We start from the raw sequence: 25,031 nt of genomic DNA, 5'->3' as shown, positions 1-25,031 counted from the left end.
CTGACCCGACTGATGGATCAAAAGATCTGGAACTAGGTCCAGATTCCACGGTCGCCCAAAAAGCGATGTAGAAAGGGGAACCACACTTGTCGAGGCCAGTAAGGAGCAATGAGGATCAATGAGGCCTTCTGAGCGATAGCTTTCTGTATTACTTGAGAGATCAGTGGGAAAGGAGGAAATGCATACAGAAGTCCCGGGGCCAAACTTGGACTAAGCGTCCCTGCTGGGTTGGCCTGGTAAAGGGAATAGAGTGAAGTATTCTCTGCACTTGCTGTTTTGGGGAGTAGCAAAAAGATCGCAGCAAGGCTGACCCCACTTGAGAAATATCTCTCTCACTACAGAGTCTTTCAGAGACCACTCGTGAGGCATGAGAATAGCTCTGCTCAACTTGTCCGCAATGTGATTGGACTTCCCGGGGATGTGCGTTGCTATCAGAAAACGCTGAGAAGAAATCGCCCATTGCCACAGTCTGAGTGCTTCTCGACACAGGGGGTATCATCTGGTTCCGCCTTGTTTGTTGATGTACCACACTACAGACATATTGTCTGTCTGGATTGCAATCGTTCCCAAGGTAAGAGAGTCTTGAAGGGCTTGCAACGCTAAAAGCACTGCTCTCATCTCCAGAACATTTATGTGCAAGTGGCATTCGTTTGGTTGCCATGTGGCCTGGACTGTCCTGGCCTGATAATGGCCCCCCCACCCGATCAGGGAGGGATCCGTTGTCAGAGTAGGAACCGGAGGAGGTGGAACAAATGGTCTTCCCAACAGGAGCTGGGGAAGACATCCACCACATGAGATGCTTTTGCACGCTTGCGTGATCATAATGGTGTGAGACATTGGAAGTTCCTGGTATGACCATTGAGAAAAGAGCATCCACTGAAGGATCCATGTGGTATCTGGCCAATGGGAGGAGAGGTATGGCGCTGCCATGATTCCCAACACCTTTAGAACTAACCTGGCTTTGGCTCTGTTGTTGTTGAGAAGAAGTGACACCAATTTTGAATGTCTGATATCCTTTGGTTCATTAGTGTTGCAGACATGTTTATAGTATCTAAATTTAGCCTATGTAGGTAATAGTACGACAAGGCGACAAAACAGACTTTTCGCAATTTATTGAAATACCCAGTTTTTGACAAACGCGAAAAGTATAATCTCTGGCCATTAGAAGGAGATGCTTGGTGGGAGCTGTGAGAAGCCAGTCGTCCAAATATGGAAACACCTGGAATCCTTGTCGTCTCAGGTGAGAAGCTACCACTGCCATGCATTTGGTAAACACCCGGGGGGCAGTGGTGAGACCAAAGGGCAGGGCCCTGAATTGAAAATGACTGGTTCCCAGCCTGAAGCGGAGGAATCTTCTGGAGCGTCTGTTCATTTTTATGTGATAGTACGCGTCCTGAAGGTCTATAGAGCACATCCCTTTTCCCAATAGGGGAAGAATGGATTGCAGCGTGACCATCCGAAATCTTGTTTTCTTGACTGATCTGTTCAAGATACTGAGATCCAAAATTGGTCTCCAGTCCCTGTTTTCTTTGGAACTAAAAGAACCTTGAGTAGATTCCGGATCCTTGTTGGTCTGCTGACACTGGCTGAATAGCTCTTTTTGCAAGCAGTTTTGAAATTTCCAAAGCTGCTATATCCCTTTGAGCGGGTGGAACATCTGGAAGGGATTTTTTTGACTGATTTGGAAAGCGAAGAAAGGGATAGAATAACCTTGAAATGATGGACTGTACCCATTTGTCTTGAGTAAGGGATAGCCAGGCTTCGGGGTACAGTGACAATCTTCCCCGGCCTGCCTCCGAAGAGGGGCAGTCGGGCAACACCTCAGGGATGCTGAAAGGGCTTATCAGGAAAGGCTTCGATTGCCCTGGTTCTGCGGACCCCCTGCCCCTAGGCGGCGTCTACCATTGTTATTCCCACCTCTGCCTCTGGTAGGAAAAGCGACTCTGTGCGTCAGGCGAAGTCCCTTGAGATTGTTTACGGAACCACATCTTTCCACCCTTCTGGCCTTTGGGGTAAGGCCTAGAAGGAGTTGAAAAACGGACCCCGACGGCAGAAAGGGTCTTGCCATCAGTCTCGCACCTAGTCAGGGTGTCTTTCACTTGAGGACCAAAAAGAGATGATCCATCAAAAGGGGAGTTCGTGAAAGACGTCTTGAAAGGTTCCGCAAAGTTGCATAGCCGCATCCAGGCGTGCCTACGTAAAGCTACCCTGTTCCTGCGGCTCTGCTCGCTCCATCGGCCGCATAAGAGAGGCGCATGGAGGAGTTGGAAATGGAATTAAGGATAGCCAGCTGCGTGTTCATTTTCTCTTGAAACCCGCAGCTGTAGGGCCCTTCAAAATTTCACTCGCTTCCTTGACCAAGCCCTTTTGAAGACGAGAGAAGGGGCACAGGAAATTCAGCGAGCATGGTAAAAGTCGCTGAGGAGAACATCCGCTTCCCGCACCTATCCATGGACCTAGATTGCTAGTTAGGTGGATGGACAGGCACTGAAGGATCAGCCAGTTCCTTCTTTGTGGCGGCAGCTACCACCATAGCATCCACAGAAACTCCTTTTGATAAAAATTGCTTGTCTGATGGAGCTGTGATGAATTTGGAGGGTCTCCTGGGAGTGGGGTCCACTGAATCAGGAGCCGTCCATGCCTTCTTAGCAACCACCTGCATGAGGGGGTCAAGGGGGACACCCAGGAGGTGGAAGGGCGAAAGCCAAACGCCTCAAGATACACAGATTCGTCCTCCGAAGGGTTGAGGGCTGGCCAATTTCCCCTCTGTTTAAGGATCTCCAGAATGTCTGCAAATGAGACATCTTCAGAAGGGGCAGGGGAACCCTCAGAATCATCCAGATCTGTGTCCGGCGTGATAGACTCAGGTGAGTCAATGTGCTTCCTCTTGCACTTCCTCTTCGAGGGGCTCTTCTGCCAAATCAGGAGAGGCCTCGGAAGAGGATGAAATCCCAAAGGGGCTCCTGAGGAGCTGGCTCTCTGCGGTCCGGGATGAGGGAGTGAGTCGACTTACCCTGAGGCAGCTTAGAGGAGGGGCTGACGGAGCCGACTGTGGAGTAGAGCCAGGCTCTAACACACTCCGCATGACCTCGAAGCACCCCTGTCAGGCAGAGCCAGAGGTCCCGCTCCGAGGAGCTAAGGACCCCCTCGGCACCGACAGTGATGGCTCGAGGCGATGTCAGAGCCGAACTCACCAGCGCGAAGCACCGAGAGGAGAGGGGTCGGACAAGGGTCCGATGCCACTCACCCTCGAGCCGACGAGGGAAGTCCGGCGCCGAGATTCCTCCACGGAAGAAAACGGAGCCGACGGAGCGAAGACAATTGTCTCGGCTCGAAGTGACCACAGTCTCGGTTCCGACACGGCGGCTCGAACTCAAAAGAGTCGAAGGAGGAAAGAGTTGATGGACGGGGCAGGCACCGACTGATGAGTCGGGCTCTGAAGCATCTGGGCTAGTGCCTCGGACTTAAGTAGTCGACTCACCACCCTCTGAAGGTCATGATCGGAAAGCCTCGATGACCTAGAGGAATGAGACCTTTGGCTCCGTTCAGACAGCAGGGGAGATCCTGGAGCCGAATGAACGGAGCCAAGAGAAGGTGACCTAGACCTCTTTCTGGTTGTCGGCTCCGAAGATCTTGTCGGAGCCGACACGGGTACCTCGATAACCTCGGCTCCGGCGGAGCGAGGAAGCCACAGAAACTGTGGACTGAGTCTTATCGGCTCCAGCCGGAGCCGATAAAGGCAAAGGTTGAACAACCTGAGGTCTCGGCTCAGAAGCCGGAGCCAAGACCGCGATGCCTTAGAGGGCTTCCCTGTTGAAACTGACAGGGAATCCTCTGGTTTTAACAAGCCTCTCAAAATTAACTTGTTCTTTCTCTCCTGCAGGACCCTGGGGCTGAAGCCATGGCACACAGCACAGGAGTCCTGCAGGTGCAAAGGCCCCAGACAATAGACACAAGAAGTGTGAGCGTCTGTCAGAGACATTTTCTGACAGCACGCATCACACTTCTTGAATCAAGACCTTTGCTTCCTTTGACATTATCCTAACTGACAGGTGTACACTAACACACACCAAACACACAGTTATACCCTGTCAGAAAAATTATTAATACTAAAAATAATTAACAATTTTAGTAAAAATACTAGAAATTAAGCACAAAAAAGTAACTACACAAACACACCCTAGGGAAGGGAAGGCCAAAGGCCCAAGGGAAGAACCAGCGGTTCTTTTAATAAAAACGGGGAAAAATAGGGGGATAAATAACTATATCCTACACTAATTTGTGAAGAATTAAGGTTAAAAGGGGAAAAAGAATAACTTTTTAGTATAAAAAGCTAACACTCACCAGGAACCGGTAGAAGCAACCAACCTCGAAGCTGTAGCGGCAAACGAGATCTGAGGTAACTCTCGCCTAGCATTGTGGGATATAAGGGGAGCCTCGAGCCGGTGGAACCAACTCTCGAGCTTTTAGAGTGGCCGAGTCGGAGCCGAGGTCGGCTCCGAACCCATCCAGCAAGAATGAAGGCGAGATAGACAACTTAACATCAAACACTACTCTTCCTTCCATGTTTAGAATGGCAGAGTAACAGACTTCTCAGATAGCTCACAGTTGTATACAGAATGTCCCACATACTAACTAAAGATGTTAAAAAGAACCCCATGCTAATGGGGTTCTGTTACCCAGACTGCAACATTTGACCCTGCTCATTGTCTTCCAGCATAACTAGAATGTGTACTCTGTGGTTTGTGCACCTCAGTCTTCACTCAGAGCACTACTACTTCAGTCATTAAAACCAAACAGCTTCCTACCCATCTATGTCCTCCTTTTCTTCTTACCACTCTTGCACACAAGTTGATTAATGATCACTACTGTCTACCTTTAAGGAATCTCCATCCCTTTACAGACTGTTCTTATTCTATGAGGACTGTAACAGATAATCTACTAGTCAGACACCCATATACTTTGGATATGACGAAAAAAGCTTTTTCCACATTAGTCTCAACATACTGAAAAAGAAATATGGACATGGGAATGACAGAGAGATCTGTTATAGTGCAATATTTATGCAAAGGAGAAAGCCAAATTAATACAAAAAAGGAGCCCCAAAGATATTCACAGAGAAATACTGGCAAGGCACCCATATATGAAAATTTCACAATAAAAAAAATAAGATCACAAAGGGGTAACATAGAACAGAAGATTAGTCAAGTAGAAGTTAAAAAAAAATAGAAGCTGAAGTTATAGAAAACCAGCCAAGTGAAGGACTTAGTGCAGAAAGTCTAACACAGGTTATATCACAGCATAATGTAACAATGAGTCTCCAAATTAATAAGAAACAGGAGGAACAGGAGACATCTGAAGAAATACAGACATGGGAAAGACAAAGAGATGTGATATGGTGCAATATTTATGCAAAGTAGAAAGCAAAACTAATCAATACAAAAAGAGCAGCACCAAAGATATTTGAAGAGAAACACAGGCAACGGCATCTGGATATGGAAAATTTCACAATACAAAAAAATAACTAAATAAATAAAACAAAGAAGGAAAATAGAAAGGAGGATTAACACTGGAGAAGTTAAATAAATAGAAACTGAAGTTATGGATTACTGCAAAGTGAAGGATTTAATATAGAACATCTAACTGTGACAACACCACAGCAAGATAGAATAATGAATCCCCAAATTAAGGAGAAACCAGTGGAGCGGGAAACATCTGATTAGTTGCCATAAAAAGATACTTTGGAGCCTTCAGTAGGAAACCAGTATAAAAGTTCAGTTGGAGTTGCACAGCAAGGGAAGGCACAGGAAAGTGTGGCAACTACGATGCAGTCAATGTTGTGAAGTGATAGGCCAGTGAGTTCCCATGTGAAAGAGCAATGGATGACACAGGATGAAACTGAACAGAATATGACACAGGAAGATGCTCTGTAACTTTCTGTAGAATGCCCACAGAAAATGGAGAACAAAGAATGTGCCCTCAGTTTAGAAGAAAATGAGCTAAGGGAAGAGTTGCTTGATTTAATAGAGATGCATAGATGTATTAATATCAGTGAAAGAAATAGACTACAGAAAGTCAATAAGACCCCGAAATGTTAGAAGTTTGATAAAACAAATGAATACACTTATCAGGACTGTTCACAGAAAATCATTCGATATAACAAGATGTAAGCAGGATATGTTACTGTGCAGCTAAATAAAACCTTACTACATAATGCAAGGAAAAAACTATCTTACACTTGTTACAGGTTTACCAGTGGAAAACCTGAAGCAAACAAAGAAATAACCTCTGGTATTCCACCACAGCAGAAATCCACCACGATAGAGTCCTGTGTCAAACAGAAAGCAAATTTAATGGAAAAAGTAAAAACAGCATTAAAATTCCATAGTGATAAAACGATAAGCTCTTTCAGCTATTTAGCCTTCTTCAGATCATTCCGATCACTACTGTCTACCTTTAAGGAAGCTCCATCCCTTTACAGACTGTTCTTATTCTATGAGGACTGTAACATAATCTGTTAGCTGAAAGCGCTTATCGTTTTATCACTATGGAATTTTAATGCTGTTTTTACTTTTTCCATTAAATTTGCTTGCTGTTTGACACAGGACTCTATCGTGGTGGATTTCTGCTGTGGTGGAATACCAGAGGTTTTTTTCTTTGTTTACTACATAATGCAGGGGAGTAAGGGAAAGGAAGGGGAGAAATGAAATGCCATCATAGAGGTAATGAACAGAGAAATCTACAAAGCAATTAAGACAAGAAGTGTCACTGTTAGAAGAGCACAAAAGAGGGAAAAGATCAACAAAAATACTCAGAAAGATAGACGTGATAAAAGCAGTGCACAATATTAGAATCAATCAGGATATATTGCACACTATTGCAAATAATAAACTAAATATATCAGCACAGGCAGAAAAACTTACAAAATCAACAATTTATTGATGACCCAAAAAGGTTTTATAGAGAACTGAGAAACAAGGCAAAATTAATTGAAACACCACCAAAAAAAGAAGAAACATTTTGGAGAAATATCTTTAAAGATCCTGGGGAACATAACAAAGATGCTGAATGGGAAGAATAAGTAAAAGAAAAAATAAGAAGTTCAAGAGTACAGGATATGAAATGGGATGAAGTAATGGCCAGAGAAACTGAAACAAAATTAAGAAAAGCTCCTAAATGGAAAACCTTAGGCTCAGATGCAGTACCTAACTTCTAGCTAAAAGTACTAACATCTTTACATGAAGATTTAGCCATGAGTAAGAACTATTTACATGTGCATCACAAACAGATGCCAACCTGGTTAATAACAGGAAAAACAATACTCCTCACTAAGAGTGAACCTGGAAGATATTCTAAAAACTATAGACCAATAACTTGCCTTATGACGATGTAAAACTATACACTGGAATTAACGTTGACAAGAACAAAAGGGTAACAAAAGAAAGGCATATGGAACAAAGGATCATTTGTTGTTAAATAAAGTCATAATGGAGAACTGTAAAAAGAGGAAGAGCCTACGTATGGCAAGGACAGACTATAAAAAAGCATCTGACACCATCCCACATTCATGGATAAAACAGTGCTAACAAATGCGTAAGTTACACCTTGCAACTGATCGAGTACATTACAGCAACCATGAAAGAGTGGCAAACCACTCTGCAGTTAAGCCATGATAAAGGACAATTTATTATTTCAAGGATAACAATTCAAAGGTGGATATTCTAGGGTGACTCTGTCACCACTGTTCTTTTGTCTTGCCTTTAACCCACTAAGCTGTCCATTTAACAGATGAGGTCATGGCTACAATTTGGCTCTAAGAAAACAAGAAAGTATAAAGATTTCTCATCTCCTTTTTGTGGATGACTTAAAACTATACAGCTCATCAGATGAGGAATTGAAAGCACGACTACAAGATGTCAACATTTTTCCAGATGATATAAGAATGTAATTTGGTCTTGATAAATGTGCAAAAGCAACCTTTAAAGCCAGAAATCTGTAGCACCAAGAAAATATCAGTGTGGGACAGGAATGTGAAATAAAAGAACTTGAGCAAGAGGAAGTGTATAAATATTTGGGAACTGATGAAGAATCAACAATAAAACATGAACAAATGTGAATAAAACTTAGCAAGGAATATTTTAGAAGGCTTCTTAAATTAATACTGAAAACAGCTGTGACATTTAGGAAAAAAGTCCAAGCAATAAACCAATTTGCTCGTCCTGTCCTAACTTACAGTTCTGAAGTGAATGACTGGTCCCAAAAGGTATTGGTTGAGTTGGACAAGAAAAATGTTTCAAGCTTATCAAACAACTTATAAAAATCAGTGTATACCAAGATTACATATTTCCCATTCTAAAGAAGGTATGGGCCTCCTTGAAACTGATTACATGTATAAATCTGTAATCGTAGGACTGCATACATATCTGCTGACCTCACAAGATCCAAACATAGTGAAAGTTTTAAAACATGAGGAGAATAAGTCTAAGATAACTTCCCTGCTTAGTTTAGCAGAAGCATACTGGTGTCAAGTGAGAATGGAAATCAAACCAGAAGTAGATAAAAATCAGACAGCAACTGAATGTGCCAGAAAACAAAAGAAATAAAAGAAAAAAATATAAGGTGAAGGATAAAATAAAAAGGCAAGAAATATGGAAAATGCATAAATATAGTTACAAGTATAGGTATTTTTTGGAAAAACCTCAAGTTGATCAAGACCAAATGCAGGAATGGTTAACGAGAGGAGAATTTAAACCAAAAGACAAAAGGTTAATACTGGTGGCCCAGGACAGTTGACTACGTAGTCCACTGAATACGAGGGGAGAAACACACAAATGCAAGTTTTATAAAACAGAATTGGAAATAGTCACACACCTTGTTGCTGGGTATGATATATTAATGGCAGAAGGACTGTATACTAAACGGCATAGTAATGTGGCAAATATGTTGCACTGGAGATTGTGCAGACATTATAATATTGAAGTAGTTGAGAAGTATTGGAAACATAAGCTACAAAGCATTATATAAAATGATGAAGTTTATATCACATGGGATCACCAATTACCAACAGTTCAAAAAAAAGAGGTGGAGAAAAATCCATGAAAAGAAGACAAAAGCAGCATTGATCACTGAAATTGCTACACCTGGTGACTACACCGTCTTATTCAGAGAGAGACACAAAGTCATAAAATACCAGGAGGTGCAGGCAGAATGGGGAAAAAAGATACTCAGACATGTACAAAATAATTTACAATCTTACTTAGATATGTTATGGATACATGTAATTGCAGGAGTCAATTCTAGGCACATTGTATGTGCTGCAAATTACACTTCTGGCTAACATCAAAGACTGAAACAATGCTAATTTCATGAATTTTAATCCTACTTGAAATTAGGAATGGGGTTAATTCCCGTCATGGTATTAGAAACCCAAAAGACTTGGAGAAATTAATTCGAGAATAATCAGAAACTAAACTACCTTCGACAATCGTGACTGCTTGACTGTTACACTTCCCTATAACTTTGTTCTTTTAGCTTTTCTTTTTTTCATATTGTTGCCGCTATTTCATACCTCATTAACTCTGTTTATGCTACTGCATACTTTTATCCTCCTTTATTTTACCTCCTACCCTGTTTTGCCTATTATCATTACTTTGGATAGCTTGTTACACTGCCTCCCTCTAACCATTCTTCTTAACTCTTCTGCTTTAATTTGAAAGCATTTCTAATTAGTGTATTCCATACAATTTAGCATATATATATATATATATATATATATATATATATATATATATATATATATATATACACACACACAGACACAGACACATACATTACCTCATTCAGCAAAATCTGCAATTTGTTAGTGTTGACTAATGTAGTTGTTAAAAATGTAAAGGTATACTAAACTACAGGTAAAAGAATAACCATGGCAACAACTAGACAAGCCTCACCTGAGAAGAGGCGAAATATATCATATTTACCAAAATATTTACAAGAAAGCTTTGACTTTTGTTAATAAATTGAAAATGATTGGTCCAATGGACTAGTCTCTCTTCAGTTTTGCCCTGTCTAGTGAAATAATGATCTCTGCAGATTCCATGGAAGCTAAAAGCACACTTGAGATATTTAGATATTCTCAAAAAGAATTGCATTCATTGACAGTTTCTTACACACAAAAGCAGCTTTCTGCAACAGCTTATTCTTTTGCATAACACAATGTTTCCCAAGACATTTTACATATTCAGAAGTAAGTAATACAAACTTGATGTGTATCGCCACCACAAGAACACAGATTCATGCCAAGAAGAAGATGCTAAAATACCAGGACTTTTTTTTACTGCTACTGTAACAAGACTTTCAATTAAAATCTATTAAAGATAGCTTCATCTTTACTGCAAAGATGTATTTAACGTTTTTGGGATACTATATTTATGGCAACACATCAAAAATCATGCTACCAAAAATTATTACCAATATAAAATTTGCAAATTAAAGGATCACACACCAAATTGGTGGGGAAAAACTAACACAGCCAGGTCTACAACTAAAATAAATAAAATAGCAGTGATCAGTAACTTCCAGAATATGAAGCATCATCTTAAGAATCTGCACACTCCAACTCTCTGAGTATCCAATGAGAAGATAAGCAACATAGAAATGGAATATACACTGAAATCGTTCAAAACTGCCAACAGTCAGCAGCAGATTTACAAACTCAAATGCAGTAAAACAATTAAAGAGGAAATAAGGTACAAATATTGCTTTCTTGATGGCTTCATCAGCTTCATCTATTTGGTCCACCTTGTTCCGCTGGAAAGGGAGACAGGTATTCCCAGGTTAGGTGAGAACCCTATGTCTCATTTGTTCCTGCTCAGCAATCTGTATTAGCCTTCTGTTCCCAGCAAGAATCATTCAGTAGTGCTACCCTCTCCCTCTATCCCCAATGGAGTACCTCCCCAAGTGGCTCCTCCAAGCCATAATCACTGCTTTCCAAGAAGTACATCTCTGCATGTCCATTTTTCCTTGACTTCACAGTGTAAATGCAGTAATGGCAGTGAGGATTATCTGGCTAACAACTCCACTAGCTAAATACAGTACAGTTTTGTACCTACCATAAATGTAGATGTTCGAGTGCTAATACAGCTGCAGTCATAACAGAAGGGTTTTCCTGCCGTCAGGCGGGTCCTCGGTCGGCCGAATTCCAAAGTCTAGGTCCGGCGTCGGTTGTCGTCGCTTCCTCCCTGACGTCAGTGCGACAGGGGTATAAAAGATCCAGCTGACGCCATTTTCTTCAGTTTTTCTTGCCCCAGATGTCAGGTGCCCCCAGAAGGAAGGCAATACATAAAATGATGTAGTAATGCAATGCAATATAATCAAAAAACAGTAGTTGCAAGCAAATACAACATAAAAGAATACCCCAAACAGGTTGTATGAGGAGATGTTAGCCGTTAGGCCTGTCCAAGAGGGGAAGGAGGGAGGGAAACCTGGACTGCAGCTGTATTAGCACTCGAACATCTACATTTATGGTAGGTACAAAACTGTACTATGTTCATCGTGCATACAGCTGCAGTCATAACAGATGGGTAGAATCCCAAAGCTATAAAAGGGGTGGTAGGCACTAGGTGGAACTAGGAGGAGCTAAGATGCCCTGCAAGACTGCAGTGGCAAAGCCTGCTCTAGATTTGGAGTATAATGGTAGATGACAGTGCTTGGAGAAGGTATGTACGGAAGTCCAAGTGGCTGCTTCCAAAATATCTTTGGTAGGAACCCCCCTGAGGAAAGCTGCAGAGGTAGCTGTGGCCCTTGTGGAGTGAGATCTGATGCCTGCAGGTACAGATTTACCATGAAAAGAGTAACAAAAGCGTATGCAGTGGGCTATCCACTTTGAGATTATCTGTTTGGAAATAGGCTTCCCTTGAGCTCCTGCAGCATAGGACACAAAGAGTTGCTCAGATTTTCTGAAAGGCTTTGTTTTGTCCAAATAATAATGCAGCTGTCTGTGAATGTCCAAGGAATGCAGTAGTCTTTCCCCTTTGTTTTGAGGATTAGGGTAGAAGGTAGGTAAGAGGATAGCCTGATTCAAGGCTATCCTGGATACTACCTTTGGCATAAAGGACGGATTGGTTCGTAAGGTAACTCTGTCCTGATGGAAAATGATGAAAGGCTGCACAGCCATGAGGGCTTGTAGTTCCGAAACCCTGCGAGCTGAAGTGATTGCCAGGAGGAAGGCTGTTTTCCAAGACAAGTATTGCAGTTCTGTTGAAGCAGCTGGCTCAAAAGGAGGCAAGGTCAGTTTTTCTAGTATGAAATTGAGGTCCCAAGCAGGTACTGGTTGTTTCCTGGGGGTTTTATATTCTTAGCCCCTCTGAGAAACTGTCTTAAGAGGGAGTGAGAATAAAGGAGGATCAGTGTTGTATTCTGCAGAAATGGCTGAGGCATGGATTTTGATGGAGGAGAATGAAAGTCCATTGCTTAGCATCTCAGCCAGGTACTGTAATATTTGGGGTAAATTCAGTATTCCAGGATTCTGACCCTTTTTCTCATTCCAGTCACAAAACTGTTTCTATTTTGCAGAGTAGGCTTTTCTTGTAGAAGGTCTTCTGGCCTCCAAAATGACATCCTGCACCTCCTTGGAGAGTAGAGCCTGTTGTGAATTTAAGGAATCTTCCATGCAGCTAGATTGAGTGTTTTCAGCTGACTGTGAATAGTTTTGAAGTTGTGCTGAGTCAGTAGGAGAGGCATTAAAGGCAGGATCCACAGTGGGGAATGCGTCATGCTTTTCAGGAGTGGGTGCCAGTGTTGTCTTGGCCAGTCTGCAGCAATGAGAATCATCTTTGGTCTGTCTGCTCTGGTTTTTAATAGAACTTTGGGCAGCAGAGGGAGAGGTGGAAAGGCATAAACTGTCATTGTTGCCCAACTGAAAGAGAGTGCGTCCACTTTCCAGGCCTGTGGATGAAAGGTCCTTGAGCAGAATTTTGCCAATTGGTGATTTCTGTGGGAGGCAAAGAGATCTATGTCTGGCCTTCCCCATGCTTGAATTATCTTTGTGAAAACTTGAGGATGCAACTTCCATTCGTGTGGATCTGTCATATTTCTGCTTAGGTTGTCTGCCAGTGTGTTTTCCTTGCCTGGCAGGTACTGTGCTTGAAGCTCGATTTGTTTCCAGAGTCATGTTCCAAAGAGACATGGCTTGCCTGCATAGGGGTTATGAGTGGGTACCTCCCTGTTTGTTTATGTACCACATTACTGTGGTGTTGTCCGTCCTTATCAATAGCTGGCCTGGATGTAGTAGGTCTTTGAAAGCTAAAATAGCATTTATTACTGCTAGCATTTCCTTCTGATTGATGTGTAGGTGCTTTTCTTTTTGGGACCATTTGCCCTGAATGCACCAATCTGTCATGTGCGCCCCCAGGCGTAGTCCGAGGCGTCTGTTGTGATGATTTGATTTGCTTGAGGCTTGCAGAATGGGAGACCTGTGTTTCTTTGGCATGCTTGAGCCCACCATAAAAATTCCTTTTGAAGACATGGAATTAGTGGTATTACTGTTTCCAAACTGTGGCTGTGTTGAGACCATAGGTTTTTTAGGTACCATTGAAGTTTCCTCATATGCAGCTTTGCACATGGGATTAGTAGGATGCAAGATGCCATGAATCCCAGAGCCTGCAGGATTTTCCTTGCAGTTAGCCTGGTGAAAGTTGCCAGTTTTCTGAAGTATTGAGTTAGTTGCCCTTGTTTCTCTGGCATGAGGTAGGCCATCTGGGTGTTTGTATCCAAGCTGGCACCCAGGAAAATTATTGTTTGAGAGGGTATTAGCCTTGATTTCTTTTTGTTGACTGTGTATCCCAGAGAATTCAACAACATTATTACAAACGCCAGATGTTTCATAAGTATGTGCTTGCTGTCCACTTGGATCAGGCAGTCGTCCAGATATGGGTATATTTGTATCCCATGAAGTCTGCAGTAGGCTATTACTGATGCCAGGCATTTCGTGAACACTCTGGGAGCAGTAGATAAACCAAAGGGCAATGCAGAGAATTGATAATGGGTTGAACCTGCAAGAAATCTGAGGTATCTTCTGCAATCTTGTCTGAGTGGGACATGCAGGTATGCCTCCTTGAGGTCCAATGTTACCAGCCAAGACTCCTTGCCCAGCATGGGAAGAAGCTGCTGTAAAGTGAGCATCTTGAATTTTGGCACGAGTAAAAATGTGTTTAGGATGGATAGGTCCAAAATAGGTCTCCAATCTTTTCCCTTCCTTGGTACCAGGAATCGTCTGGAATAAAAACCTTGACCCTGTTCTTGTACAGGTACCTCTTGAATAGCTTTCATGTCCATGATATCTGAAATTTGTTTTTGTGCCTCTGCCCTTTGATTGTGTGGCAGGTTTGGCATGCCTCTCATTTTTGGAAGGGTGTGAAAGGGAAATCTGTAGCCTCTGTCTATAATGTCCAGAATCCATTTGTCTTTTGTGACAATATGCCAATTTTTCGAAAATAATGCCAGTTTTCCGCCTAAAGGTGCTGCCATTTGAGCCTTGCTTGGCATGCAAAGGGGAAAGTCATTGGTTCTGCTTTCTGAATGGCTGTGAACTATCCTCACCACCTCTTTGTGTGGGTGTTTGCCATTGTCTGCCTCTAAATGATCCTTGAGATTGCCCTCTGCCCCTCGGGCGCCTGTATCTACCTCTTTGGGGTCTGTCCGTGGCTGGAAAGGACCAATTTTTGGAAGGTCAATTTCTACTGAAACGTGGAGGTTGTACCTGTAGGAAATGTTTTACTGTTTGCATTGATTTTGCCTTCTCCTCCATTTTCTTTAATACCACCTCAGCTTTAACACCAAACAATACATCTTTTTGCAGAGGGGCATCTAGTAATTTAGCTTTGACATGATCTGGTAAGGTTTGCTCTTTGAGCCAGGCATGTCTACGTATGACTGATCCTGTAACAGCAGCTCTACATGAGGCCTCTAAAGCATCAAAACCACATTGCAAGGTATGTTTACCCACTTGTTCTGCACTATGTATCAAATCCTGCAACTCCTTCAAGTCTGATTGTTCAGGTTGCGACATTTTGTTTCTCAACTGTGATAACAGAAATTGCTGGTACTTTAACATATGGAACTGACAGTTTAATGCCCTCATGGTTAAGGTGCCCGAGGTGTAAACCTTTTTCCTCCACCTCTCTAAAGCTCTGGAATCTCTCTCTGAAGGTAATGGATTTTTAGCAGTGGAGGCTTTAATTCCCTTGGGACCCTGTGATATAGTTTCTGGGTCAGCCGCATGGCTTTTGTATAGGAATTGGTGTGAGTCAGGAACCTGGTAATACCTGTCAGGCTTGACTGGAGCTGGAGGTAAAGAATCTGGGTTAAGGCAGGCCTCCGAATACATGTCAAATAGGATGTCTAAGACAGGAGGTATAGCCAGAGGCCTGTGCTGAGGGAGCAAGAGGAAATCCCTAAGCCTTTTCTTGGAGTCTGAGTACTCTTGGCCTTCCCAGTGGAAGTGTTCCCTCAGGGTATGTAAGGTTTCCCCAAAAGAGTAATCCCCAGGGGGGGGAGACAGAAGGAATGGACTCCTCTGCATCAGTATCTTCAAAAGGGGAGTAAGAATGTTCCTGGTCTTCGGAATGTTCTGAAATAATGGAGGCCTGGTCCGAGGAGGGGGATTCTTCCTCCAATCTGGGTCTTTTGTCCGGGGGGGGGGTTGAGAACCCCTAATAAGAGTAATCGAATCCTCAGCCATTTTGAGCATCTACTTTTTAGGCATGGGGCCTTGAGAAGGGCCCTATGGAGCTTGTTTTTTAGTATGCATGGCTGATTTAGACTTAGTGAAAGCCTTGATGGAAAAAGAAGAGGAAGGCCTGTAGACACCTTGAGAGGTGGCAGGTCTATCTAAACTCTGAGTTTCACCGCCAGTAGTGGCTTTGGTATCTGTAGTCGAGATGTGGGCCGAACAGCCTGCGATCTCGGGCACAGAAGACACTGCCAATGAAGTGTCGTCGGTAGTCAGGGGCTGCGTAGGCCCCTCATTGAGAACCAGACCACCTGTGGTCGGCTTTGGCGTGGTGTCGGTAGAAGTCGCGGACCTCGTATGTCTGTCCTTATCTTTGCGTCTTTTACTTCAAACTGGAGTTGGAGTATCCAATGACATAATGTAATTAAATTTTTTGCCAAAATAGTGTTGGGCGAACTCTGTTGAATGTAGCACAAAAACGACAGGCCGAGATGTCGTGGTCTGGGCCTAGGCAAGGAATGCAGAGGGAATGAAAATCCTTATGCGGTATTTGCTTCACACAAGAAATGCAATTATTAACTTTGTCTGACATCGGTCTGAGGCAAGAAAAGTTTCCCCAACAGGGTACTTAGCTTTCAAGAAGACTTCGGTTGAAGAATATTCGTAATCTCAGGAGCTGGCCGACCGGCACTTGCGAACTGCTTCTGCTTCGGGCACCGCACGGCAAGAAAGACTGGGGAAAATGGCGTTGGCTGGATCTTTTATACCCCTGTCGCACTGACGTCAGGGAGGAAGCGACGACAACCGACGCCGGACCTAGACTTTGGAATTCGGCCGACTGAGGACCCGCCTGACGGCAGGAAAACCCTTCTGTTATGACTGCAGCTGTATGCACGATGAACATCCAGTACTCCTGTTATTTTTCACCTGCATGGTAAGGCAGAGCCACCTCTTTCCTTCCAGTATGTACAAGCCAGTAGCTGCCACTCACTCCCTCCCTTGCCAGCTACTACAGGCATCTGAGCAGCTAAATGAACTTGGGTCGCGTGTACCCATGACTTTCTCCTTCTATGCCATGGAGCTGTCTAGTACAATTATCATCTTAATACAAACTAAACAAGTTACTTAAAGGAGAGGGCAGCAACTCCGTCCATCCCCCTCCCCACAGACCCCAAAGTGAAGGGATTCACTTCCAGGACTCACCATGAGGGACTTTACCTTCCATGGCATCATAATTTAAATATATTAACCCCACAGTTGCCTTACCATAGATATTGAGCTAATTCATTTCTCACAGCACATCGCTTATTACATGATAACAATTACTTAATAATGCAATGACTCATTTATTTTCATAAACATTTGTTTAAAACATTTCAGATGTGATCTCTTAAGGATTAACGTTACTATACACTCTACTACCAAAATCTGCAAGCCGTCTTTACTCTTCTAACTGAGAATGTATAGGATTGCTTGGTATGTCTCCTCCATGATTAAAACTTAATACATTTTGTTACCTATTTTTCTCAAAGGATGAATGTTTATATCTGTCTCTATAAAAATAAATGTGCAGAATCAATTCATTTGCATCATACTGCACAGCCTGCTAATTTACTACTAGAAAATATTTGTTCCTCTCCTTTCATTACAAAAGATGCATTTTTACATTGAAAACTGCTCAGAGTACTCTGTATCTAATTCTGTAAACATCAATAGTTTCAACTTCAACTGACAGGTTGCTGGCTACATGGTTTCAAACACAGCATTCCTTCTTCATGACTTACTCATGATTCTATTTTCTAACAGAAATCTAGTATACCGTGTTATATGCAGCCAAACTGCATCAAGCTTTATCACTGCCCCCCCCCCAAAAAAAATTCAGTAATTTAGAGATCATACTTTATTTTTCATCAGCTTCCTTGTATATTCATATCAGAGTAGGTGCATGAGAAGTATTTGACAATTTTTTTAAACAATGCTTCTTGGCCTAAATTAGCTGAGTAGAAGCAGCTGTCAATAGCATACCTTTCTGCCCAGAATTTCTCATATTTTGGGTCAACTTCTCATAAAATATGTGTTTTTTGAGCAAATCATTGAGGACTGAAGTTACTAAATAAGGAAAGACAATGGTGTTTCAGACGTCATATCCTTCATAAAATGCATGCCAATACAAAACTAGTTACTTTAGCAACTTTGTGAGTTTATAAGAGCAATATTTAAAAACCTGTTCCTAATGTGGGTCTTTTGTGCCTCCATAGTTTTGGCTTTGTCTAGAATTCATGCACTAGGAGGTTGACAGTTATGACTTGCATTACATAGCACTTGCCTTTCATGACTAATCTGGAACATTTTCTTACTTTCCTATGCCAATCTCAAAAACCTATGCATGTACCACTTGGCATCAGATGTGCACACTGCTCTGTACTGCAATTATGTACGCACCTATCTATCATAAATGCAAGTTGTACAGCGGCAATGGAAGTCTGTAATATAAGCCTACCCCAAGGACTCCTTTTCACATTCAGTATAAAAGTACTGTTGATCTGCCACAGCAACTCTTACCACAAAAAGCTCATGAAATTTACGCTTATGGTTTGCCTGGATGGTCAGCAAACCACACTTTGATAAGTGCTTAAAATGCTCCAAAGTGGAAGAATGACAACATCAGGATGTAAGATGGTGATCAAACAGTAATTCCCTGGGACAATCAGAAGGTATACCCTTGGAAAGAAATAAACCAACCGCTAGATGCAGCATTAGGAATCTGTTTTAAGGGATGAGAATTCTAACCTTAGGATCCTCACTGTTTGGCAGTTAGCACAAAGGATTAGGATTAAGAGATGTTATCAAGACGCCTCCCCAGTGCAGAGTTTCATCCCTCTGCCTTTACTTGTCCATTGTGCGATTCTAAGGAAGTCACCACTAAAAAGGGACATATTCAGAAGTCTTACCATAACAAATAAATAAAAAAACAAATAAATAAATACATAAAAAACCCTCTTGACCAAGGCAACAAACAGTCACAGATACAGTACTCACTGACATTTACAATAAACCAAAATTTAGTAAAAGAAATTAGCTTCTTAAACTATACAATGAAGAAGGCATGAACAAGCCTGAAATAGAAACAAGCACTCTGCAAGTCCAAAACAAATTTCACCATAAATGAAGAAAAAACAATTCTACTGGAAAACAAATCAGAAAAGTCTGCATTTAAACACAATAAAAATGTAGTACAGAAAAAGTGTCCTATGTCCTGTCACCTCTTATTTTAGATACCAAAAATCCCTAAAACTAAACAAGATGTTGAAAAAGGATCAGTGGCACAATAAAAACATTGTCATAATATTTTAAAAGATAAAAGTAAAAAGGTCACACACACAAAATAATTAGTAAAAACTACAAGAAAAACCTAGCCAATCTAGGGTTTTCACTGTATAATACCTTAAACCTCCTGTAATAGAGGCCCATGGGATATATGTAAATGACCATTAAGACATCAAGTTTTTTAGCTATATGGTTTCTAAATGTCCATGACTTTTTGCTTTTAACTTTTTAAGTCTTTACAGACAGAATCAGGCCATCAAAGCCAAATACCATTAGATGTGGACATGCACATTTCAGCCTTCTTATGACCCCTGCAGTGCAGCATAAGCACACTGTTTAGCTGTACTCTAGAAACACAGGGTCTTTAAACCTAGCTGATCTCCATAACCATTATGGTGTCTACAAAATATCCCAACTAACAAACAAAATCAAAAAGTAAAAAGGTCACACAGACAAACCAATTAGTAAAAACTACAAGAAAAACCTAGAGCTTTCACTGTGTGGTACCTTAAATCTCCTGCAATAGAGGCCCACGGGATATATCCAAATGACCCCTCAAGGACATCAAGTGTTTCAGCTATACGGCTTCTGAATGTCCATGACTTTTTCCTTCTAAGTCTTTATGGAAAGATTCAGGCCAACAAAGCCAAACGCCACTAGCTGTGGACATACACGTTTCGGCCTTGTTATGAAGTTGTCAGCATAGCATATGCAGACTGTTTGGCTATACTCTAGAAACACAGGATCTTTGTGCTGGTGAGGTCAAAAGGCTGATGAGTTCATAACAAGGCTGAAATGTGCACATCCATAGCTAGGGGCATTTGGCTTTGTTGGCCTGAATTTAAAGACTTAAAAATGAAAAATAAAATCATGGACATTCAGAAGCCATATAGCTGTAACACCTGATGTCCTTAAAGGTCATCTGCATGCATCTCATGGGTCTCTACTCCAGGATGTTTATGGTACCAAATATTTTAAAAGATGTGAAAGTAAGCAGCCAAAACCAAGATAGTTCCTTTTTCAAAAATCAAGTATACCATCAAAAATACTTTTTTTAATGCAACACAGTAAAACTAATTAGAGAGGTCAAACTATTAGACTCTTAAGTTGATAAAAAATATAGGTTGTCTCAAAATAAAGCAAAAAGAATTAAAAAAAATCATGAGTTTCTTCAAATAATGATTTTAAAGACCAATTATTTTTGTTAAATGCTACTGCAAATGCAATAACCAAAGACTACTATAACAAGACTTTAAAGCTATTTTACTTCTCAAAAATATACTACTAGAATTCTAGTGGCAGCCTGTGCACAAGGCAAAAGACTTGGATATGAAAAGACCATCAATTTTGCGATACTTCAAAAAGGTTTTAGCTAACGGCATCCATTTTCCCCTAGACTATCAGAGCCAATAAATGGATCACTAACATGTAAACATTTTCCTATTAACCATGGTGAAAGTGTACAACAACAATATTAAGTTGAAGCTGGTAAGTAGTATGAAAATGCAAAATTATGCTTATAAATTTCACTTAAGAAAATGACTAAGCAAATAAAAATGCAGAAATCAGAGTGGCAACAGCAGTGTCACAACCCTGATTAATGATATACACATTTTTAAACAATATAAATTCAGCTACAGTGCAATACAGATTATCAAGTTAATTTTCCTTAAAAGGTATTAAAAATAAATCTGTTTCATATAACTGACCTGGATACAGAATACATGAAGAGAAAATCATTGTCTGGAGTGCCAGGGGTCTTGCTGTAGTCTGTATATTTCTTCTGGGTACTGCTTTTTATATCTTTCATCACAGACTCCATTTCTTTGCTAAGGTTAGTTTCAGACTGCATGGGAATGCAAAGAAGCAGTTAATGCTATACAATTTCAACTGGTTATATCAAAATTGACAATGTAATTCAGTCAAATTTTATGTTACTATTCACTTTTATTCAGCAGTAAGTTTATCACACGCTGGTTTCTGGACAAAATGATTCACTGAAAAAATATATATTTAAGAAATTATTGTAATGATAAGGATGTAACGTACATGGTTATCCTGGTCAGTACTTTACATAGATGGAAAGTGTAGTTACAGTGAACTTGCCATAACTCCAGATCTTAGAGGACACATCAATAAGCAGGGTACTCTTTCTCCAGGTCAGTCTTCCTGTCATTCTTCAGGTAAGCAGGATGAACCTCAGCTCCTCAGTTCTTTCCGAAAAGAAACCAGACTTCAAAATGTGGGACTACTCCCACATTAAACTGTATCAAGAACACCTACAAAAAATAATAAAGGCCAACCCAAAGAACCTTAGAGCATGGAGGAAGGGTGGCTTGCATGCTGAATGAAATGCCTTAGGAAATCTGGAGTTAAGCTATGTGACAGATCATCACCCTGTCATATTTGGAGGTTAACAGTCAACCTCCAAATATGATGATGATGGTGGTGACACTTCTTGAATAACAAGCCATTTATATAAATGGGAGGTGGGTAAGCAGAACTATCTACCTGAGTCTGTTAAAGCCCTGACTTCAAAATCCTCCCTACTCTTAGACTAGACATCCAAACTCTCACATTCATTGAAGGTAATAACAACAGCCAGTTCACAGCAGTGTAATACAATATTAAGGCCTAGAATAACCAATGTAAAAAGGCAATAACCCGGAATAATGAACTACAGTTGGCCTTGGCAGTGCTTTCCACTCAAGGAATAATTCTTAAGATGATGGCGCAGCCACAATGGCATAGGTTATCTGGTGATATGATTCAGTTAATGTGATGAGAGTATTTCTGCCTTCCCTTTACAAAGAGGAAAAAAAGAAATGTAGTTTTTCCACAAGAACTGGACTGCATGATGTGTCAGTGTTTTTCTTTCCTGGTGGATACTGGAGAAGCCACCACTACTGGTTGGAAAGGAAGGGCAGGACTGCATGGAGGGTAAGTTCCTTGCAGAAGTGAGGGAATGTTCTCTGTGGTTGGTCAACCCATGGCATGTCTCTCCCCTGAGCTTCACTGTGAGTGTGTGCAGGGAACAGGACTAAAAAAAAAAAACCAGAAATAAATAAATGCTCAGACCATACTGATGGTTGTCTGAATGATGACCCCCCCCCCCCCGGTAATCTTTTGCCACTTTGATGGTGAATGAATGGGCTGGTTGACTAGCAGGTGGCTGACAACAAACAGCTTGGGCAAAATGAATATAAAAAGAGTGTGGAAACACACAATTAGGGCTAGCAGCTATAAAGGGAAAATAGTATCAGATCCCACACACTCCCTTAACTACTGGATTCTTCTTTAATATGTTCAAAGTTTCCTGTCTTGTTCTTGCTACAATCACCAGAACAGTCCATTCTTCTTAAAGAAGTGTCTTCTGATACACTAAAACGACTGAAGATAATATGGGATGGAAGTATTTTACAGCTGTGCCACTGCAGACCCGAATTTTTCCTTTTTCCAGTTTTGCCCAAAGGTCATCACCTGGGTTACCAAAAACAGTAGTATCCTTAGTAAATTTTACATCCAAAAATATCTGCTTAACATCTGTTAAGAGCTGTATCTTTAATCAAGAAGGTCATCTAATTGTTACTACTGGCTAAAACTTTCAAAGGTATTGCAAAAAGAACCAAAGAGATCCCTATTCAGTCAGCTGCAGATGTTAACTTGTTTTTCTGATTATCACTAAAACTATCTGAGACACTGGACAGTATCTACCAGACAGTAAAAAAAACAGTAGTCAGTACCACCAAGTACCAAGAGCAGCTATGGACTTTTAAGCACCACTCTTGTGCCACACTAATAACTGCGATCACCTCAGAAGAGCAGTGTGTGAATCTATAATAAACATTTCGCTCAGCCTTCCAAAAAAAAAAAGAAAGAAAGACGGAATGAAGTGCTTCATAACATTTAAAGCTGTTTATACCTTCCACTGTTTCACTGCCTTTTGTGATGGCCACTCTATGGGTTTAATTCTGAAAGATGTTCTCTCAGTTTAAGTCTGGTTTATACACAGGCCTTACACCAGACTAAGTCACTTAACACAGGGAGCAAGTCTTTTGGAATCTTGTACTCTGTGGCAGCTGTAAGTGTATTATTGATTATGAAGTTGTAAAGCACTTAGTTCTGCTGCTTTTTTTATGCATCTTCTATAGCAGATAGGTGCAGGTAAAGCTCCATGCACTACATATAACGCACTACATATAATTATGATTGGGTCTGTCTGATTATAACCCAGCTGATGAGTGCTAAGATTAACCTCTCGAGCTTCACCCTCAAGGTGAATTTTCTCACATCCATATCTCAAACACAGTAACAAGATGGTTATGATCAGAGACCTGATCATAATACTCCATATCAAGATTTTAATTTATCTGAGGTACAAATGTATGTATATTACTTTGTGATCTCAGCATTTCATTTACCACTGGATAATTTTCCAAACTGTCATAATATGTATCTGCAGTAAATCTTATAAACACTTCAGTCTCTGTGCGACACATTAAAGTCAACAAATATAATAAACATTACCAAAATAAATCAGGTTAATCTAAGTGATGCTTTATCAGTTTGGAAATTGTTCTTTAAGTTGTAGTGACAATATTTTAGAAATTATAACTTGTGCCGTTTACTCTACATCTGCTGTCTTTTCATTTCTTGCATAAAGTAAATATACACCCTTTGTTCTGTACCAACTTTGACAGTGGGCAGCATTCATAACCATTTATGTACTATGCAAATCTGCCTTGTTTAGCATGCAAATTTAAAGTGATTGTTAAAGCTTTGCTTCTAAGCAACATGTAAAGCCTTACTGGTGAAATCAGCAGAAACACAGAGGTGAGAAGCAGTGTCATCATGCACATAGAATATATAAATTAAGTCCTTAGATGTCATGTACATCCTTGTTACAAGGAAGCTGCATAGTACATTGATTTTTCCAGTTTTGCCCAAAGGTCATGAAGAGTACACATGGCTAATAGTTATGCTGCACCCATTTATTTCAGAAAGGCAAAGCAGCAGTTTCTCAAAGTTTAGTGCTACATACCTGCAGATTACTTAATGGAATGCCAACCCGTCTCAATGTGCATGGTATTAGATTCAGAAAGGTTGCAGTAGGGCTGTAGCGAGATTTAGAGACATGCTATCATATGCAGGTCTCTCAATCGCATTACAGCAAAGCAGTGCAACTCAAGTACAGACTGTTGCTCATTTGTAAACAATTCTTGTTAATATCACACAATGTGTACATCTCACATTCTACATGTTAATATGTTACAGCGTTTTTTATTTATTTTCCATAATCAGTGCACAATCATTCTGTATACCTAGGACTAGTCATCATATAAATTACTTCTTACAATTTCAAAACGTTATTCTGTCAACAGGTCTGCATTACTACTGTGCACTAATGAATTCAAAGTTGTACTAAACATACAAGAAAGATCTACATAAAAGTGTGTTACTTCATTGGAAATGTAACCATAACTTACTGTCTTCTTGATAGCTTAATAAAACTGACAGTAGTTCCATCCTGCAGTACTAAATTTAAGCTGAGATGACACAGACAGTATTATTACTATTATTACTACTAAGTTTTCGATGTGTAAATAAGAAGTCATCTCTTTTTTGTCATCTGTTCTGTTGAGAGTAGGCTGTAGTTAGTACTCCTTAAGTAAAGTAGAAACTGAGCAGCAATACTTCTTCAGTATTTTATCTTTAAAACTATCTTATGCATCTCCTTTCTTCATCTCACTATTTCTCATTTGATTCTGCTTTCTATTTTCACTTGCATGCCCGTAAAATTATTTTCCATCCTTTACACTAATATTACAAATTGTAACATCACCAGTATTTTAATTTAGTTGATTATATTTACAACATATATTTATTATATTTATTATATTTATATTTTTAACATACATATATATAAGATCTGTCATAAATAGGTGCTTTTAGGGATTTTCAGGTTTTAGGTGTT

At 40.7% G+C, this 25,031-nt stretch overlaps 1 protein-coding gene across 4 annotated transcripts in view; it reads right to left on the bottom strand.

The window, feature by feature from the left end:
* The window catches only part of UBR3 (ubiquitin protein ligase E3 component n-recognin 3), a 4,226,407-nt gene that overhangs the window by 1,153,740 nt on the left and 3,047,636 nt on the right, over nt 1-25,031 (bottom strand). For all 4 annotated transcript variants that reach the window (XM_044075499.1, XM_044075501.1, XM_044075502.1 and 1 more), the window contains one exon: nt 20,767-20,903. In XM_044075499.1, the coding sequence (XP_043931434.1) occupies nt 20,767-20,903 (137 nt within the window). The remainder of the gene's footprint in view (nt 1-20,766; nt 20,904-25,031) is intronic.

Source organism: Protopterus annectens, chromosome 6.part1, assembly GCF_019279795.1.
Source record: "Protopterus annectens isolate FY-2018-M chromosome 6.part1, PAN1.0, whole genome shotgun sequence".
NCBI lineage: Eukaryota > Metazoa > Chordata > Ceratodontiformes > Protopteridae > Protopterus > Protopterus annectens.
Note: the sequence above shows the minus strand (reverse complement) of the source record. Positions and strands in the feature narration are given on the sequence as shown.